This window comes from Urocampus carinirostris, chromosome 12, assembly GCF_059441175.1.
Source record: "Urocampus carinirostris isolate Australia breed hairy pipefish chromosome 12, RoL_Ucar_1.0, whole genome shotgun sequence".
Classification (NCBI taxonomy): Eukaryota; Metazoa; Chordata; class Actinopteri; order Syngnathiformes; family Syngnathidae; genus Urocampus; species Urocampus carinirostris.
The window spans coordinates 22,572,972-22,594,431 of NC_142360.1; the positions used below are offsets into that span (position 1 = coordinate 22,572,972).

At 38.1% G+C, this 21,460-nt stretch overlaps 1 protein-coding gene across 3 annotated transcripts; it reads right to left on the bottom strand.

The window, feature by feature from the left end:
• Window positions 1-433: 433 nt before the first annotated feature.
• mfsd8l1 (major facilitator superfamily domain containing 8-like 1) lies at window positions 434-19,452 on the bottom strand. Of its 3 annotated transcripts, none has more exons than XM_088349889.1 (12): window positions 19,289-19,452; window positions 19,113-19,200; window positions 14,503-14,688; window positions 14,364-14,426; window positions 11,926-12,045; window positions 11,101-11,180; window positions 8,403-8,757; window positions 7,531-7,604; window positions 4,709-4,922; window positions 4,477-4,599; window positions 2,008-2,138; window positions 434-1,887 (listed from the first exon to the last, which is right to left on the bottom strand). In XM_088349889.1, exons 2-12 carry the CDS (start codon window positions 19,186-19,188, stop codon window positions 1,810-1,812), a joined length of 1,500 nt encoding a protein of 499 aa, XP_088206015.1. In that variant the 5' UTR covers window positions 19,189-19,200; window positions 19,289-19,452; the 3' UTR covers window positions 434-1,809. The 3 variants fall into 3 exon arrangements, with proteins under 3 accessions (XP_088206015.1, XP_088206014.1, XP_088206013.1); XM_088349888.1 differs by having other exon boundaries at window positions 19,113-19,207; XM_088349887.1 differs by having other exon boundaries at window positions 19,113-19,452.
• Window positions 19,453-21,460: the final 2,008 nt, after the last annotated feature.

Genomic DNA, 21,460 nt, shown 5'->3' on the forward strand with positions numbered 1-21,460 from the left:
ATTTTCAAGTCCACGCCGCCCTACATAAAGCAAGTTCAACTAGAGTTCACGTTCGGCGCCCCGCCCCAATCACGACGTGACGTTGGGCCTCGACTCCAAGCTCGTTTCCGATTCTGACGCTGCGATGACACCCAGCGGACCCTCAGACGTATAACTTAAAGAAATGTTACTCATCGGATTTTTCAAAACGTATTTTTCTCAATTATTTCGCCACATAACATTATTGCATTTTTGGAAGGATAACACTTCAATATTTATTTATGTAAATATTAATTCATTATGAAAGGTTATGCTATAGCTATTATATTTACATGAATAATCATATGATATAGGACCATCAAGACGAGAAGGAATGGATCGAAAAACTTCAATGAAGTAAAATTAATGAAACACCGGTTATCCTGCTCAAGAAATGTGCAATGATGACAAGGGATGATTCCATTTTATTTATTTTGTTTGTTAAAATTAATATTACTTTTTTTGTACTATTGCCCTTAATTTATTATTTTTAACGTGGTATTTTATCTTGCAAAACTTCTCGCTCCATTAGGATGGTACTTTTTGAATTTGTTGTGCATTTCACATGTTGGAATAACAAAAAAAATAATTCTATTTGTTAACAATTTTTTTTTGCATGGAAATTGGATAAATGATGGCTTTTGAATTGATAAGATTTTTTTAAATGATAAATTATAAACACACCGATTGAATGAAAAAGTAAAACGAATGGCAGTGGCAATTATTGTTATCAGATTCGTTTTCAATACAATTTCCTGATCTATAGTATCTGTGGCATATTAATGACCAAATAATTAAAATTAGCACATTAAGTTGACACGGAGTGTTTAATAATATACATTATTTTTTCACCATAAATATAAAAACGTTTACAGCAAATAAGGTTAGTTATATTAAAATGGGTAACAATGCAAAAAAAACCGTACTTTTTTTAAATTAACAATGATAAAAACCTTAATTAAAATAACAGTTTTGTGCTAAAAACATAACTGTCAATTTATACGTTTTCCCTGTATTTGATATGTTTGGATCCGTTCAAATTGTGGATGCCGTATAACAATTTTTGTATCGTTAGGATGTTTGAATCAGTATCAGTAAAGAAAACTGATACACGTGAAAAAATGTTTGTGTTGTTTATTTGGTAAATAAACTTTTTTACACACATTACCTTTGTTTTTACACTACATGGTCTGTCTTTCAGTGAGTAAATAGTAATAGTATATAAATAGTAAATAAATAGGTGCTGTGTTGAGTTTGTAAGGTTTATTATCGCTTAATAAGGTGGATTGCACTCAATAGTAAGGGGAGCAATCAGCTAAGGTTGACAGGTATGTAAAAGAACTCCGGCGGCTTGTGATAGATTTTTAGGGGTCTTTGGCAAATAAGCTGAGTGGAGGAACACATTTCATTTAACATACAAATGGTTGACACAAAGTTAGAATTAGTTTAACGTTTGTGCATATTATTTTAGGACGTGAAGGAATTAGTGAAACGGCCATCCACTTTTTTGGTCTAATAACTCCGACTAGTGGTAATTGAAAGAACTACACCACGCCTCGGTTTATTTATATATGTCTTTGAAACCATGAGAGCAGATTAGTTTAAAGGGGAATTCCACTGCTCATCTGAATTGAAAAGGGCTGTAAATATATAACTAGATAATTTTAATTTAGATTTCTTCAACCACTAATTGTCAGTGCTAGTGCACACCAATAATGACAACGCTAAGTTTCTATATTTCCATGGGAAATGTAGATATTCACTAAACCAGTCCCTTGAGAGCAATATAAATCAACAACGCTCTCTGCTTTCCGCTTCTTCTTCTTGGGAGGGTTCAACCAGCCGCTTGTAGGAAAAGGCCAACATCATCTGCAGAAAAAAAACATTTTTGACTTTTAGAATTGCAGCATGACGATAAATATTTTTCCCCCCAGAATTAAGCAACACATTCTGAAATTGCTAGTGATTTGTTTTTAGTGTGTTGTTTACCGTCAGGAGTAGCAGAAGCCCCATCATCACCCCCATCATAATGTACATGTTATCAGTGAGGCCCCCAGCCCACAGGGGGCCCAGAATGGTTGCCAGACCGCCGACTGAGCGACGCACCCCCTGACTGAAACCTGCAAGGACAATAACATGATAAATACTATACCTTTTCTCATCATTTCAAATTTTTTTGCAGAATAAACATTTTCGTACGGGGGAAAAAAATAATTTAAGAAAAAAAAAAAAACTTGGATCTATCTGAGCTTGCCTGTTTTGGCTCTAATCCAGATGGTTTTGGTCATTGTTCTTATAGATTTCTAATCCCTAACAAACAAATTATTTGTTAATTTAAATATTATTATCTAAGTTAAAAATGCATTCAGGATGAAAGAGATTTACAAAGTTCTGCCTTCTGTGTAGGAAGACAATGGGAACTGATAATCTGACATCGTAGCAAAATAAACTAAAATGTGACAGTTTCTTTTACAAAGTAAAACTATCTGCTTAAGTGAGCAAAATCCTGCACCACCATGCAAGTAAGCAACTCCAAATTTAACGCAAATGGGAAAAAATCTCAAAAAGACAGATAAAGAATTGTTTGTGTTGTTTATTTAGTTAATAAAATAAACTTGTTTACACAAATAATCTTTGTCTCTATTCAACGACGTCCGTCTTGCTTTGCTTGTTTGTAAGGTTTAAAATCGTTTAATAGGGGGAATTGCAATTAATAACGGGAGATGTACGACTACCGAAATCTAATCGACATTGCGATGTGACGTAGTGCGATTGTATAGTCGCAAAGCACTGCGGTTTGAGCCTTGTGAGAGCAGACGGCAAACATAAAAGCTACCCAAAAGAGGGCGCTTTTTTAAGTTTAAAATATCTTTACATAATTAACCCCAGTGTTTTCATTATAAGGACCATTTTTAGTACTTTTTTTATACAGTTTACACGGAAATGTGAATAAAAACAAACATTTCATGTTTCTGACCAATTAAGTAAAAGTCACTAACATTGAGCATGTTGGTTTTAGATCAGGTGATGGTGCCATCGTGTCCTGTGCAGTCCTTTGAGACATTCTGTGATTAAGGCCTATACAAATGTAACTTGACTTGTGTTAAATAAAATATAATCGGATTTCTAAGGGTTTATAACAACACAGCGGCGGGTCATTTTGACCAGAGGACAAAAGGAGGGCGAAGTACTCAACAAAAAAAACAAAACAAAAAAAACAAAAAAACAAAAAACACACACACACAAAAATGCACTCTCCTTTTAAAATCAAAAATGGCATATGTGGTATGAGAAATCATGCAGCCCTATGCATACTCATTGGGGTTAACTGGGAATGAGTGAGTGGGCGTGTACTTTCGGGGTAAACAAGATTCCACACGTTACAACAGAACTGAATCAAAATGAACATTACTATTCATTTAAAACTTAAACAAAAAAATCTAATGACACACATTTTAAAAGCTACAAATTATGCAATTAGATAATTACATTGAAGATCATGTTCAATCTTAATCAAACATAGTTAAAATTCTTACATTCCCAAATAACAGAATTAGAAAACATGTTTTTTTCTGTTTTTCATTTGAATCGAAAATATTTTTTATCCTTGTGGAATTCATATTCATTATATTGTTTGAGGTTTGTTTTAAGTAGCAAATGAATGTTTTTTTTAAACAATAGGTAATCACAAAGGGCAAGTAACGGAAAATTAAAATTTACTCAAATTTTGTATTTGCTTAGTAAACTGGCTCTGATAATTATTGCTTATTATGAGGGCTAAAAATGTACCCTTTATGTTTTTAACAGCAGATAAGCACTTCATTACCAGCTCAGTAGCCTAGATGGTAGTGTGCCCGCTTTGAGACTGGGAGGTCGCTGGTTCGCGCCTCGACCGAGACATACCTAATTGGTATAATGGCGGCGCCCTCTGGCTGCGGCTGCATCGACTCGCTACAACGGGTCAGATGTATCGACATTTCGTTCTGTGTACATTGTTACAAAGAATGACAATACAAAGGAAATTATTATTATTATTATTAAAACTGGATTTCCAGTTGGACTGGGATAGCCACCTCCCTTTCAACTGTAACTTTCCTCCAACAGTGGCCCCGCCCTCAGTACAATTTGATTGGCTAGTTTTGCACTGCGTGCCAAACAGCAGTAAAAGTCTTACACGACTGTTTCTCAGGTGTAACACCTTTGGTTAGCCAAAATTTGACTTTAAGTCTTTAACTCCAATTCTAAGTAGGCCAAAATGTTTAAATTGAAAATTTTGTTTCTAAAAAAAAAAGCAATCATCAACAATAGCAAGTGTGCTTTGAAGCCAATGTAGCCATGCTCTTGGAAATATAATGTTAAGTAATTGTTCATATTTGCTCTTCCTCTCTATCCCCCTCTGTCCTTAACCCACCTAAATACAACCCTCCCACATATTCTATTTTTACCATGTTTATTTACCTTGTGTTTTTTCAGAGGTGACTTTGGAGAAGAGGGAAACCTGCGCAACAGCTACAAATGGCAAACCCAGAACCTGCAGGAATACGCCTATGACAAACTCTGCCAGCTGCCAAGGAAAACCACCTGAGCAAGACAATATAAAACAGGTTTATTTCTAGAAAGCCTGCCACAAATCCTGGAGAGCTCCAAATAACAGAAGAAGCATACAGCATTGGCCATTATGCAGACTGACCTAGCGGCTTAGCCAGGAAGATGAGGCACCAAACACAGGAAATGTTGCAAATGCACAAGCCGACAGCCAGAATCACTCGCTCAGCAAATCGTCGACTCAGCCATCGTACGAATATGAAACCGGCGATCACTTCCACGCCACAGAGACAGTACATGAGACTGTTCTCCAATTCCCCATAGTTGAAGTATTTTTGGGTCAGTGGTGTCACCATAGTCTGCAGGACAAGTGGGTGATTGTTATCATTATCATGAACACACAAAAATGTAAAACATGCTCTTTATACAGGGTGTTCCAAAATTTTCGACCCAATCTTCTAGGCCAATAATGTTGACTATTTCCGTTGGAATTCAAGTATGACCTTGGTTATTGCGGCTAACAGGGGGCCAAACCCCCCGAAAAACACGAAAATCTGCACCGTAGCGGCGCCCCTTCATAAAAGCCATACCTCAAGATGACGTCCTTACTGATTGAGCGCGTAAGACCCACTATAGATCTACAAATAAAAGCAGAATACATAATTGCAGTTGAATAAATAGTCTTTATTGTCATTATATTAAAAGCAAAAAGCGATTTAGAGAGCGGACGGCTAGCTGCTCTTAGCATCAGGAATACTCTTATTGAGCCACGTGCTGAATGTAGCAGTTTTCTATGAATCGTAGCTCCGGGTGATCTATTCCACGGGTAATGGTGCTGACATCGGTGAGATACAGGCTCGGCGGGGGTGGCTTGTTACGTAGATGAAACACTAGGCCGGACCAGCAGCACCACGATTGCCTTCTTTCCCATCGCCACCTCAGTTTCTCCCTGACATAATATCAAACCCCAAATCACCCGCTAGTGATCCAAATTTATTTGCTCTTTTCTGACTTTCATCAGAGTCCAGTTTAACTGATGAATTTCTTTTCAATGTAACGAGGCCCTGAGCTACTTGCTGAACTACTTTTGCTCACAAACAGCGCTCATATTGAACATTTATTATAGGACCAAAAAGAAGTAGTACTTTTCTTTATTAATTTAACCAGTATCATTTATGACCTACAATATAAAGTGCAGTTTTTTTAACTCATTCATTACCATGACGAGGAGAACGTTCTCATAAGCATTGTCCTCAATTGCCATGTAAAAATAAGTTTTTATCTCTCTTATATTTTAAAATATTATTCCAAATGTTTTGGCACTGCTGATGAGTAAATTTTAAGGCTCTGGGAAAGATTTCAGTATGATGAATAACCACTATATGGCAGGAATGGCGTTGATCAGATCTTGGTCCACTTTGGAAAGCCCTCGCTACTTCGTGTTGCTTTGCTTATTCTATCCAGCGATTGAGAGAAATCGTGTGATCAGCTCATTAGAAACATTAAGCATTGAAAAGTTCTTGCTCAGTTCATGCATAAGTTCAGTGTTCTTGCAAGCAAGCAAGTGGCCTTGTGTTTATGGAAAGCACTGTTTGGATGTTGGAGGTATCACAAAATAAAGAAAAAAAAAATGCACCAAAGTTAAAAGTTGTGCTTGATATGCATCTTTTCACAAAAAATACATTTTTTCTCAGTATGAGAAAGTAGTATAGTCAAGAAACTTAGTAATGTTTAACTGTTGTTTACTAAACGATGGTAAAAGCTAGAATCATACTTTTTGTTTTCAACAGAAAAATGAGGGTTTTGATATGTCCTAATGCCTGGATAAATACAGATTTACATTTTCTATAAGCAAAAATTGGCTGTTACCCGCACTTCCCATTTGAGAGAAACGTCTCGCATTGAATGAGTGACAGTATGTCACAAAAGTGAGTACTTCCCTTTATATTTCTGCAGATGTCATCATAATGTTTAATTAAACAACACTGAAGTTACATCGCTTTTACACAATAAGCGGTAGTCTGTATATATATATATATATATATATATATATATAGCAGTGTGAGTTTTTCCCCCAAAAAATATTTAAAATATAGCTATTAGTAGCTAAACTCCTGGTAAGAAAAGAGAGTACACCCTTAAATAAAAGTTATCTAAGATCAATATTTTGTGTGGTCACCATGATTTTGAAGAACAGATTTAATCCTCCTGGTTAACGATTTTACCAGAGCCTGACAAATTGCCACTTGACATCTCTTCCACTCCTCCATGAAACCATGACTGAACTGAGGGATATTCAAGATTTTGTGCTTCCACTTTTCGGTTGAGGATGCCCAAAAGATCTTCCATTGGATTTAGATCTGGAGACATGCTTGGCCAGTCCATCTTAGAAGTGTATTTGTGCTCATTGTCAGGCTGGAACATTGCCCTGCGACCCAGTTTCTGGAGGTAGGGGATCATTCTCTGCTCCAGTATTTCACAGTACATCCTTGAGTTCATATTTTGCTCAGTGAAATGCAACTCCCCAATTGTAGTTGCACTATAGCAGCCCTAAACAATGACATTCCCAACACCAAGCTTGACTTTGGGCACAACACAAACATGTTTGCACTTCTCACCTGGTTGCCACCACACATGGTTCACACCATCTGAGCCAAATAAATGAATTTTTGTCTCATCAGGCCAGAGGATATCTTTCCAGTAAGCCATGAGCTTTGTTCACATACTTCTTTTCATTGTGTCAAAGCTTATGTTTCTTCAGTGATATTCGATTAAATTAATAATTATAATGAAATCTCTGAAGGAGTGTACTCACTTTTGTGACAAACTGCAATTAAGATCCTTCAAGTTGTTTGGGATACGGGCATTTATACTGGGGCCATCCATTTTGGAAGACCCTGTACATTAAACATAAGCCATTTTTCTCTGTATTGAAATGTATTCATCATATTTAATACAGTATTGTACCTCCAGTGCTGTCTGATTAAAAAGGGTGATGAATTGAGCAGCCAGCAGCACAACTACCTCTTCTCTCAAGAACTCTGCAGAATAACAGTTGAAGAACATCACAGTCAAAATATCTATTGAAGTTCATGTCTGGATGCGTGAAGTCGATTAAAATTTCATGATGGTTGACAAGCATAGTACCTTTTAAGGATATTCTTACAGCTTTAATATTTGGTACTTTTACAGCAAACACTACGGCCTTAAAACCTCTGTATACCGTCAATTCGTAAACCTAGTGCAATAAAATAAGAAACAAGTATAGTAGTCTTTTTTATTTTGCCTGATACAATTTCTTCTTGTATTTCTTCCGAATATCCATTTGTACGACCTCTAAAAAATAATATATTATTATGTATCAGTTGATCAAGTGAAATAGGAAGAATAAAAAATAAAAAAGCTTCCTTGACCGATTTAAGCTTGTTGAATAAAGGAAAGGTCAAAGAACTTTAAAACGAGCTATCCATGATTTGATTTTGTCGTCCTTGGCCCACGAACTAAATATTTTTCAGACCACTGAGCAGGTATAGCGTGGGAAAATGGCTCGCTCAGACAGAGACAAGACACATAGGGTTTTTGTTTTTTGAAAAAAGAAAATTGGTTTACTGACCCTATTTAACCCTAAACCTAATAACAACATAAGTAATAATATAATTGTAACGTAGTAACGACATAGTAAAAACAGTTATTTCAGGGTATTGGACAAACCAATACGACGTAATAAAATAACAGTCGAATTTTAAAAGTCGTAACTCCAAAATATTCTTAAACCACAGATATACGATATTCAAGATGTGTGTACATACTTAATTCCCTTCAGTATAAAAGCCACCTACCTCCTGAGACACTGAAGTTCTTAAAGGGTTTGGTGGACTCATGGGAGGGTGATTGAGTTTGTGAAATTTGATTTAAGGTTGCATCGGGACTTTCAGGTGCTTGATTCCCATGCGAGTTGGCAGCAGCCAAAGAACCATAGGAGCCGACCAGCTCCTGAGATCGCATTAACGGCTTTTCTTCCTCGTCTTCTTCAACTTCAGTCTCCTCTCCCTCATCCTCCGCCTTTTGTTTACTCATCGCGTCGCTGCACTCGGTTGTTGCAAGAGTCCCTTTTTTCCTCTCCAGAGGCGGAAGATCCCAGTACATGAAGACCACGGCAAATTGGAGAAGAATCCACATTAAACACATGAATAACTAAAGAGGAGAAAAATAGAAAAGAATGTAAAGCATCCACAAAGTGCTTAACATTCGCAATCATTACCTAACTCAACATTCCGGTAAAAAAAAAAAAAATAGTCTAAAATCCCAATCCAAGACGTACTTAAGGTAACTAAAATCCTGTTCGGATCAATTAGGATGATATGGACTCTGAAATAATCACTGCACGTGATACCAACATCTTATTTTCATTCTCGCCTGAACTTTTTTTTTTTTTGCAACTAAATGTCTGCAGTCAAGTGTAGCATGGACATCTTAGCTGGAAAACAGGTGACACAATAGCTTGAAGCCTTCCCTGGTACCTTGTCACGGTTTGAAAAACTAAACATTGTATTTTACACATTCTTGGGGTATTGGGGGGCACGAATGAATTACAAGAAGAAACGTCGAACTAGGCAATCCTTCTTTTAGGCGGATTTCTTTTTTTTACCCGTCGGCATTATTGTGCGTTTTGGAGTAAATATTTTTCATGGTCGGATGCTCTGGATTGTCTTTGATGCAACAAAACTATTTTTTCGGACATTCAATGAATATTATGATGTGCGGAATTGGTGAGTTATGCGGGATTTATAGTTTTTGAGCATCTTGTTTCAGACTGATCGTGATGTTTCTGTGATAAATACATTTTGAAATGGTCACCAATCTTGAATTCCAAGAGTTTAAGCTTTCCAATGATCCGTGGGATTACGTATTTCAGTGACTGTTGACATCGTACTGACACGTATTGTTTATCAAAAATCCGGCGGCCTGACGCAACTTTAAGGGGTTAAGGTGTAGTAAGGTTTTATATTGCAGTCCTGTTTAACGCTAAATGCAATAACACAGTGTTTTATGCAGTTACTGTATGACCATTAAATAATATTTATGCATTGATTGACCATGTTGAGGATATATGGCAGGGGTCGGGAACCTTTTTGACTCAAAGAGCCATAAAAGCAAAAAATATTAATTTTATTTTGGGAAAGAGCCACACCATATATTATGAGACAAATTTACTAAATTGCTAAACCCGCGCCCCAGACAAAAGCTTAGTCTTCAGCACATTTGTTTTTGATGATTTGATAAAAATTATGAAAAGAGAATAATGCCAGAGCCCCTGTCCCAAAATCAACAAACATACCACTTTAAACTTGTCTCTTTCTTGCAATGACTCAAGATCGGTTAAACTCCTTTTGACCCTTTTTTATCACACATATTGGTTTCAAAACCAGATGCAAGCATTTATTTTGTAAAAACGTCACAACATTCTGAGAATAGGGAGCATTATGTGCTTACCTTTGGCGAGAGATGGGAAGGAGTGCTTGTACTTTTTGCATAGCTCCACCCATCCCTCCCACTCACCCAATCAAATGACTAAGTTCTCTTCCGGTGTTTTGGCGTATTTACAGTTCTGTGGATTCATCATAAGGTATCTGAACACTGAACACAGATTACATAGTGAACTTTTATATAAAGGATTCTTTAGCGTTGTACAGCTAAAACGAGTTTTTTTTTCCCCATTTTTTTGTGTGACACCTTGACTGTAAATTGTAGTGAAAAACGTGCCATATATATACTGCGAAGTAATCAATTGTCGGTAAGTTTCGGTTTAGCTTTACGTGTAACTTAATAGGATAGACGAAACAACTTTTGGACAAGATGGAGAAATTTTACATGCAATCAAATCTGTCTCTGAGCCACAGATACTCGTAGAAAGAGCCATATATAGCTCGCGAGCCATAGGTTCCCGACCCCTGATATATGGGGTGGGTGGCAGATTGCTGCGTGCTGTGCAATGGTTGTATGAGGATAATAAAGCTTGTGTAAGATGGGTGAGTGAAGTGAGCAAGTGGTTTCCGGTAGAAGTAGGTTTGAGGCAAGGGTGTGTCAGGTCACCATGGCTGTTCAATGTGTATATGAATGTTCGATGAGTTTATAAAATCGTTATAGGTTGCCGACCCCTGCTCTATAATATAGATAGGTGCAACTCCCATTCATCTGTTCCCTTATCAAAGAAAGATTCCTCCCGTATGAAGGATAAATGAAATAAGCTAAAATATGCCAGCCAGATAAGATCAAGCTGCATTCAGTCAGTTATCCTGGATTTACGTATTCTACTTTCGTTAGCCCTTCGTGCAAATCAATAAAATGCGTAGTAGTGCCCATCTCTCAAAAGGTTGGTGGCGTCTGGTCTAAAACATAAGAGGGAAACCTAGCGTATTAGACCTTTTACAATTTGGGGGCCATTTTCTTGAGAGGAAAATCAACATGGAAGTTCGATTGTTAACGTCAGTAGACATGAAAAAAAAATATTGCAGGCAGAAGCTATTTACATCTTACCCCTGGTGCAGTGAATGTATTGACCACGAAAGGACCCAGATGGAAATCGCAGAGTCTTAGGAAGATGTTGAATGCTGGACCTACAACAAAGGGCAAATGAGGTCAACTATTGTGAAGTTACCAAAAATTACTTGCTAATATGCATGGAAAAAGTCCATCATTCTCAGTCTTCAAACCTAACTGAATCAATATACTGTATTGAATGTTATATTGTAAAGCACCACTTATGACAGACTTCCAATACATCTCCATAGTGATTTTTACATAGCGGTTTTGCTACATCCCGGATTTCCATCGTGCACTGTGTTCTGCGTTCCGATTGGCTAAGTCGACCATTTCCTGCCCAAGGGTCAATGACGTATTTTTTTGGGGGGGGGGTCTAAAATTAATTTTTTCCACATTTTGGTTTGCAGACCCCTAAGGGAAGTAAATGCAATTTTCCATAATGTCCACATGATGGCAACAAAGTATCATGTGAAGTAAAAACACAGTGTCTTGAAATCAAAATATGTTTAAAATTATTATTTGACAGTAGAGATATTATTTGTAAAAAGTTTAAAGAGTACGGTACTTTTATTTATTAATGAAATGATTCAGCCTTTAAATGAGGTTTCAATGTATAAATGTGTATTTACCCCGGAGAACACATAGGTAAGAATTTTCCAAAGAAGAAAGGGGTCTTGGGGTTTTTCAGGGTTAATAAACTAACAAATAAATGAACCCTTCTATTTAGCAGTTTTTGACTATCGCGGGACCTTTTTGAAACAAAATCTCTGTGAAAAACAAGGGATTACTGCAATTGAATTTCACGATCAGAGGACTCACCAATCAAAAGTCCCACCTGTCGACAGACCATGACAGCGGCAAACGCAGTGGAGCGATCTTCCGGGACTGTGATCCTGGTCAGCAAACCAAAGATGGACGAGCCAGCACCTGTTCCAATACCTAAAGACAACATGTCTAGTATTAAAAAAAAAATAACAAGGAACCTAATGACAACAACACAAACTTATTTTCTTTAAAAATGCATTTGTTTTAAAGGTGCATGGAGGATTTTGTATTGCTTTTTTTAACTTCCACATTTTACAGCATTGCATATTTAGTCAATAAACTTGTTTACTAGACAATAATTATTATACTTTTGGGTGCGTTCATTTGGTTACAGACAATGTAATTAACTGGTATTGACCGACTTTGGTTGAATAAAACCTGGCGGACTAGAAAAGAGATTTTGGACGTTTTAAAATACCAATTCCTCACTCAAAAATAGAACATTCTAAGAATTCCAGTGTATTCCTACACTCCAAGGAGGGTGGATACTTAAGTACGTGGTACTGGGGGGAGCATTCACGGTAAATTTGTTTCCTGAGCCATTCTCACATTAGTGTTACAAAATACTGTTATTCAAGTGAGAGCTCATTTGGAAAATGTAATGGTAATTATGCATCAAATATCTTCAATATAACACCAGAGTTCTTTTTTCAAACATTTAATAATTATAAAAAGGTCTTTGAACAGAGCACATGTCCCGTGCAGAACACAACTAGTTGTCTTGCCTTGCGTGAGAATTCATAGATTAGACAGAGCTTGTTTTCAGCCAATGAGAGCACGAGGCAGACGACAGCCTGTGGCTGCCGATTTAGGTGGGCCATCTTTGTATCACAATGTAGATGTGATCCACACGCTAGTGCAGTGTTTTGTATAAAAATAGTTGGACAATGTCTCAGAGGTATCCAGAACGTTTGGGGTGAGGTTCGTCCCTTTTCCTCAGCCAAAAACTATCGATCCATTCATAGATTTTCTGCACCGCTTATCCTCAGTAGGGTTCGCAGGGGTGCTGGAGACCATTCCAGCCATCTTCCGGCAGTGAGCAGGGGACACCTTGAACCGGTTAGCAGCCCGTCGCAGGGCACACAGAGACAGACAACTCATTCGCTCATTCAAACCCAGGGACAATTTAGACCAGAGAAATTAACATGGAAAACCGCAGTTCCCGGAGGAAACCCACGCAATGACAGGGCGAACATGCACACTCCGCACAGGAAGGCTGGTAGCTGGATTTGATTCCATAACCTTAGAACTGTGCCGCGGACGCGCTAACCACTTAGCCGCCGTAATTTGGAGAAATATTTGAGATGGATAAGGGCATGCGGAAAACTTCACTATTAACTCAAAGTGAATGTATGTCTACGTCATGTTGATACGGAGCTTCTGACGTCCTCATAGTTCGCCAACATTTTGAGTCTTTGGACACCTTAATGCCTTGAATATAACTCTGCTTATAATAATTGGGACCCCTTTCTACTGATTTTTGAGATAAATTTGCATGATACCGAAGAAATGATTCAGCTATGCTATCAGGAATATTGACCAAAGAATTGCTCGCTGTTGTTTATTTTCGTCTCTGATTTGAATACATATCCAAAAATTATATAAATTTATGTTGGGTCATTTGTTGGCTAACCAATAAGTCAAACATTATTTCATTCGTTTACTACTGGCTGAGGATATTTGGAACTACAGGAAGCGATCTCAGTCTTATCAAACAGGCTAGTATGGGCTAATGTGGACTGTGGACTGTGAAAAAAATCTGCTATTGGCTGAGAGTGGTGTCAATCAAAAGGCCAGAGGCTAATGACCATAAAGGGATTTTTCTAAAAGGATTGTTTTACAGGGATCCAAACATATTTCAACAAAGATCGTCAAACGAAGCAGAAATACTTTTAGGTGGATTTTTTTTTTTTAAATCTGTTGACATTATCGTGTGTTTTGAAGTAAATACTTCACACGGTTCGATTCACTGGTCCATCCTGGAAAAAAACAACTATGTTCTCAGACATTTAACTAGTTTGATGACCACGACAGGAAGTAATTGGTGAGCTACACCCGCTTTATAGTTTTCGGGTAGCTTTTTTCAGACTGATTATGATGTTTTTGCGATGAGTACATTATTGTATCTTGAATCCCAAGAGTTTTAGCTTCCCAATGATATGTGCCATGACATATTTCAGTGACTGTTGACATTTTACAGATGTATTTGTTTATCAACAAGGGGTTACAATAATGTTGCATTGAAATGATGCCAATTTATTTATCCTCTCATTTGTAGATCCTGTTGTTAAACGGCCTTTAGGGGACAGCCGATAGCCATATTGGGCACCGTTGTGAGTACATATATCTTCCTTACTAGACCATCCCTGATAAAAAGTAATAGGGGATCGTAATGCATTTGAATTAAAATTATTTTGCATCATCATCATTACCTGCCACCAATCTGCTTGACAGTAGGAGCCACTTGGAAAAGCCCATAAAGTACATGAAGTTACCTGAACAGTCGAAAAACGGGAAAAAAATAGTCAACTACAGAAAAATGTTTGCTTTGCAAAAAAGGTTTCAACTCACCCACAATCTCAAAAAGGTTGGCAAACAAGATAATCTTCTTGGTGGTTCGCGTTCGGTCGGACCAGTGACCAAACAGCGGTCCTGAAAGGAGCCCGCTCAGGCTGAACGCTGATAGGGTCATACCGAGGAAGTAGGACGGGGCCTGTAACGTTTGCAAATACCTCCATATTGTAGGCAGTATTACAGCTGAGGACAAAAATAGGAAGATTTGTTTGGGATAAGTAATATGGAAGAATTGTATTTACAATGCTAAAGGCTAGAGTAATCAAGAATCATATACAGGTATTAGAATATTTCACTCTCTCTGTAAATATAATCCTGTAAAGATCCTCAAAAACACATTTAAGCCTGCCCCAGAGGACTCTAAGAACATTGCTGTAAACTTAGATTTCCCACGCTACAGACCAAGAAATCTGTCTCAGGGGCACGGAGATGCGGTCAAAGTTCTCAGACAACTATAAATCATTGTTTTGGGAAATCCGGTGATTTGAAAACGGATTTCAACATAAACATTTCCCAATGTGTTTAGGTCTGGCTAGAAAAGACTTCAACAATGAACAAAACCCATATCTGCAACCTTGGCATTTCCAGGACAAACCAGTGTGCTGACTCATTGTAATTCACATTGCCTAACCAAGTGTGCAGACAATGAACTAAATTCGAACAGAGCAGGAAGACATTTCTTGACACGTGCCATAAGTCGAACTAATTTTATTAAACATCACCCTGACAAAGATCTCTTTATGAAAGAATAGTATAGGGTTTAGGGTTATTGTCCTGTTGGATTGTCAACCAGTGCCTCATTCTCAGATCTCTTGCAGACTTGAACAGATGTTCTGCCAGAAATGCCCTGTATTTTGCTCCATCGATCATCCCATCAAATATAACTATTTTCCCAGTCCCTGCTGAGGAAAAAAACAAACCCAGAGCAAGATAATGACACCACTAGTGGGGATGGTGTTTTCAGGGTGATATGCAGTGTTACTCTTATGCCTAACGTAAAGCTTTTCATTCAGTCCAAAAAGTTCAATTTGGGCCTCATCTGACCAGAACACCTTGTGTCACGTGTTATGCGTGTCTCCCATGTGGCTTCTTGCAAACGCCAAATGTGCCTTTTTATGGTATTCTTTTAGAAAGGGCTTTCTTCTTGCCACTCGTCCATAAAGGGCAGAACTACCAGAGTACGACTAATAGTAGCCTTATGCACAGATTGTCCCACCTCGGCTGTGTATGCCTGCAGGTCATTAAATGTGATCATGGGCCTATTGGTTAATTCTCTGATTTGTTTTCTCCTTGTTTCTGTCGAAAGTTAAGAGGGACAGCCAGGTAGTGGTAGATTTGCAGGGGTTTTATGCTCTCTCAATTTTGATGTTATTGCTCGCACAGTGCTCTAGAAATGTGTAAATGCTGCGAAATCTCCTTGTATCCCATTCCTGCTTTTGAACGTTTACAAACTTGATCCTGGACCTGCCTAGTGCGTTCATAATGCTGTCTGCTCAGGTACATTTGAACTGAATGACGCACGGGTATACACTGTCATTTTAGTCAATTAGGTGGACATTGGATCTTTCGGAAGTCATCGGGGAACATTTGGAGTCAGTTGTCAGAGCTGAGAGAACAGGATGCAATATTTTGGAAACACCTGCTTTTAAGTTGTTCATTGTAATTATATAAAATCTTGAAATAATTTGATTCCACTTCACAATTTTGTTTCCTAAGCTTTTGATTTTTAGGAAATATTTTCAACTTTTTAGCTTTCATTTTTAAGCCTCAAATGTGGCAATATGACATAATTACTATCGCTAGGTACTATAGAAGGACCCACAAGCCTAATCTTAATACAGAAACCCCCCGGGTTACGGCATCCCTAACGCACTATATTTTCACGATACAATGTTTTTTGGCCCTTTGTCAAAACCTTTCCTCCACAATACGAAAACAATAAATGATTTTGTGTGCCCAAAATTTTTTACCACATTCAAACTTTGTGGTGTTTGAGCATAAGGATTTGCAATCCACATTCCTCGTACATCAACAATATGCCGGTCTGCTTTTGGTTCATGTCATAGAAGGAGAGGAGCAGGAGGTGGAGCAGTTGGTGGGCTGGTGCAGGGACAACAGCCTGGTCCTGAATGTTGACAAAACTAAAGAGATCATTGTCGACTTTAGGAAAAACCAGCCCAACCATGCCCCACTTTGCATCAACAACATGGCTGTGGAGGTTGTCAGCAGTATCAAGTTCCTAGGGGTGCACATTACAAACAAACTCACCTGGTCCGTGAACACTGCATCACTGGTTAAGAGGGCACAGCAGCGCCTGTACTTCCTGCGGAGGATGAGGAGAGCCCACCTACCCCCACCCTCCCTCATCACATTCTACAGGGGCACCATAGAGAGTATCCTGACCAGCTGTATCTCTGTGTGGTGTGGAGGCTGCAGCGCTACCGACTGGGGTAGTGTGAGGAGGGTAACGAGGACAGCAGAGAAAATAATCGGGACTACACTTCCCTCCATTCAGGACATTGGCCAGAAGCGCTGCCTATCCCATGCTAAGAACATTACCGGGGACCCCTCTCACCCCCATCATGGACTGTTCACTCTGCTAGCCTCTGGGAAGAGGTACTGCAGTGTGCGGTGCAGGACCACCAGGCTCCGCAATAGTCTAGTCCCCCTGGCCATTAGACTGTTAAATGGTCAATCTAACATATAGTTAACTTAAATCTAAACGGCTGCTAATCTGACTTTTTGCACTACTGGCAGTTTTTTATAGCTTGCCACTCCTTGCACATTGCTCTCTGCACTATTGTAATTACAGCGTTATTGTTACAGTGTTAATGTTACTGTGTACCTGACTTGTTAACCTGACTGCCCATTTTGCACATCTGGTTAGCTACTCTTCTTGCACTATCGGCACTATGGTAAAATACTATACGTAGCCAAAATACAATACAACTTTATTTATATCTGTACATTCAAGGAAACTGTGGGGGTCAGATGCATCGACATTTCGTTCTGTATACACGTGTACTAGAATGACAATAAAGTAGATCTGAATCTGAATCTGAATCTGAGAAGATGTTGGCCCTCGAATGCTTTACATCCCAGCTTCATGAAGACGATAAGCGATTGGCTGAACTCCACAACGCTCCATTTCGCTCACTTCCTTTGTTTAGAATTTTGTGTAACAAACTTTAATTTGTTAAGTTATGGGTTACTAGACTTGCAGTCAGAATAAGAAGATACAGATGGAAACTCAGCTAGGGATAATAAACAAATACGAAGAAGGCACACACATTGTAACCATCACTATGGAATAAAAACGTAGAATAAAATGAATATTCGGGACAATTATTAAGAATAAAAAGGTAATAAAAGCAATGTATCTAAGGGCATTACAATCCTTGCAAGTCCAAGTTAAAACACTGTTTTCTTTTTCATCCGGCGTCTCCCGCCCCATCTGCATCCACCCACAAACTCCACTGTAACAGATCAAGTCATCCCTCAGTATAGGTAAATAAGATTTCATTTTTCCTTTATGATATACACATTTGTAATAATATATTGAATATAAGTGGTACTTAATATATACCATTTTGTTACTAATGTTTGTACATGCTTTATGGCTATATCTGAGGTACTGGGGATTTGCAACATATTGGCTAATTACAATAGGTTTTAAACCTCCGCATTATGACGATTTCACGTTGAGATCCCGACCTCAGAACTGATTAAAGTTGTGTCCTGGGGGTCCACTGTACTATCAATTACATTCATCAACCATAACGGTTTCATATGGAGCAGTAAGAATAATCCAATTCTAAATTATTTTCTTCGGAAGCAGCATCAGATCAGTATCGGTATGGAATTAGATCATTATCGAAGAGCACATACCTTCAAATTTGTATCGGAACAGCAGACAAAAAAAGTTTGATCGAGACACTTATAATTAAAATGTTAGATATGTAAATGTCAGAAGTTCTAAGAAAGTCTTTCTTGCTGTGAGGTAAGACAACTTTCAGGTGTGGGGAAATCTATTAAGGAGCGGTTATTATAATTTCAGATTATTTAAATACTGAACTAACAAGTTTTCCATTTGACAAATGTTGAATTTACTGCACAATAGCATTGTGTTTTAAGTCCAAATTCGGATTTTATAAACTCATCGAACAAATGATTTCACTTTCAACTTGTTATAAATGTGTGTTCATTCAAAAATAATAATAATTGGAAAACATCCAGTATTGGAAGCTTTAAGGCAAAACTGACTGGATTATCTTACTGCAAGTGCACATATCCTGAATACATTTGTAAACACACCGTTCTTGATTTTGAACAATTAGTACAAACTAGGGACGTGGGTTTGGTTTTGGCACAGACATAGAGCCTTTATTAATGATCACATAATATTGGAGGGGGGGGGGGGGAGTATAAATGCTCGAAATTGGTGGGGACATAGAGCATTTTTTGTGATCACATAATATTGATAGGAACTACGCCCTTGGTACAACTTCCATCATATTCAAGTCGACATAAAGGTGTATGTATCGACAAGTTCACAAAGATAAAGGCTAAACATTATTTACAGATTTCAAGCATTGCATCACGTTTACCGTATTCCACGCCGCTCAACAGAAATATGAGTCCAATGGTGAAAAATGTCAGCTTCTTCCTCCGTCCATGATCCATGGTGACGGGCTGCTACACACTTTTAAGGTTCACCTTCATTTTTTCGCACAAGGTGCTGCTTCCATTTACAGCCCAGCTCATACAAGAAACGGACTCTTACCAGCCTGGGAGCATTGTCTTCTCCTTTTTGGGGAGTGCCTGTGTCTATTTTAAAGTCCAACTTGTCGAACTGGCAGCGTATTTACGTGAGAAAGGATTCTGGAGCGCCTGAGCCATTCCTGCGTGTTTTAATCCTCAAGTCATCACTTCCGGGTATCTTGTTACACCTCGACCAATCACAAACGCGGATGCACCTTTCGGCTGAGGCTCCGTCAAAGTTTACAGAGAGCCCGGGGATGGTTACAGTCAATGTTCCCTGTAATTTTCCACGGGTCTGAGCGTTCACACAAAGTCAGTGAGCAACGCTTGAAACAACAGTGAGCAACAGCAACCCCAAGTGTGGCAACTAAATCATTTCAGGCAATGCAATTTTTTTCACTTTTGAATGAATTGACTAATGTATTATTGCAAAGGTTGTTCGGCCTACAAACGTCATTTGTTTTTACAACAATTCTTTCACAAGATTTCCATTTCTTTTTTTTCTTGGTATCTTTTGTCGCATAATATGAACATTTTGGGGGGCTTATTTAGTCGGTTGCACGATACACAACTGTATTTAGTCACATTTTTTAGTGGAAGTACAATGTTGGCAACAAGATTGACTTGGTATAATTGGAAATTATTTGAATGCAACACAAACTTTTCCTTCTTTTTCCCTTTTTTTTCTATTTTTTTTTTAATTCCTTTAAAAATATCTGATTGTGTTTATTTTTTCCTAGCTGTTACTTTTTTCTTTTTGTTCTCTATTTCCTTTTTTTCCTTTGTTTCTTTCCTTTCTTTTTTTCTGGCTTTTTTTCTGAATGTTTCCTTCTTTTTTCTCTTCCTTTTATTATTTTTTTCTCAGCTTTTCACTTTTTCATTTTGGTATTTTTTTTCTTTTTTGTTGTATTCCCCCTTCCTTTAAGTCATTTTGTGCATAATTTTACATAATATTTGGTCATATAGGGATGAAAGAAGCAAAAACAACCTGAAGAGCAGTTTAGGACCCGAAAGAGCCGGTTCCTTTTAGTGAGCCGAGCCGAAGAAGGCGGTTCTCGAAAAACTCTACTGACTTTACTCAACTTCGTTCTACTTCGACCTTGACTTCAAAATACCGCATTAAGAACACAATGTCAGGGGAACCCTTGTATTTTTACCTTCATGCACTGTACCTTTGACTTAATTCGCTTCTTAATTAGAAATTTCGAGCCCTGATTTTTGTGAGCTGGCTAGATTTTTTTGTGCGCGGAAAAGCTCTGGGTAGTGCGCAATTGCACTCACACGCAGCTTAGAGGGAACATTGCGCTGGATAGATTTTTTGCGCGCTGAGAATGTGCGGGCAGTGCGCGATTGCGCACACGCGCAGTTTAGAGGGAACATTGGTTACAGTAGATTTTTATTATATTTATCTTGTGTATATATATATATATATATATATATATATATATATATATATATATTTGTAATGTTTGTTGTTTCCTGACCTAAAAAAAACGGCGTCAACTTACATCAATTATGTTTCACCAATGATCCGAATTTGAAGTTGCACAACGCCAACTATCAAATCAACCAACAAATAGAAAAGTATTGGTGAAGTCAAAATTCCTCGACTTACAACTGTAATTACGTAAAACTATTCTCTTACCTTCACAATATGAATTAAATGGCACTGATAGAAAGGATTGTGATGCTGGGGAGCAGACAGAAATACAATTCAGTCATCACATAGCCCAGAAAGTCATTGACTGCTCCCTGCCCAGTCAGAATGAGATTGCTGGCTGCACCGCATCGGATCACACAGGACTCCTCTCACCCCAGCCACCACCTCTTTGATCTGCTGCTGCTGCCCTCTGGTAGGCGCTCCAGGCAATGTTGGATTTAAATGTATTAAATCAAATGTGGAAGTATATGTTAGCCTGGAGAAAGATGGGCGCCACAGGCTGTACTTCCCCAAGACACACCACAAGAAGTGGTGCCCTTACGACCCTCGTGGTTAAGGGCTCCAAACGAACAAGTATTTGCACATTATTTGAATGCAACACCAAATTTTTCAGTAACATATCACCCAAGAAAAAAAATGTTTTCATGTGAATGTGAACAATAAGACTCCTGTCACATTTGACAACAGAAGAGAAGCAAATAAAAGGCTAGTTGTTTATTAACCATGGTCAAGCAGGAGGAAACATATTTAACA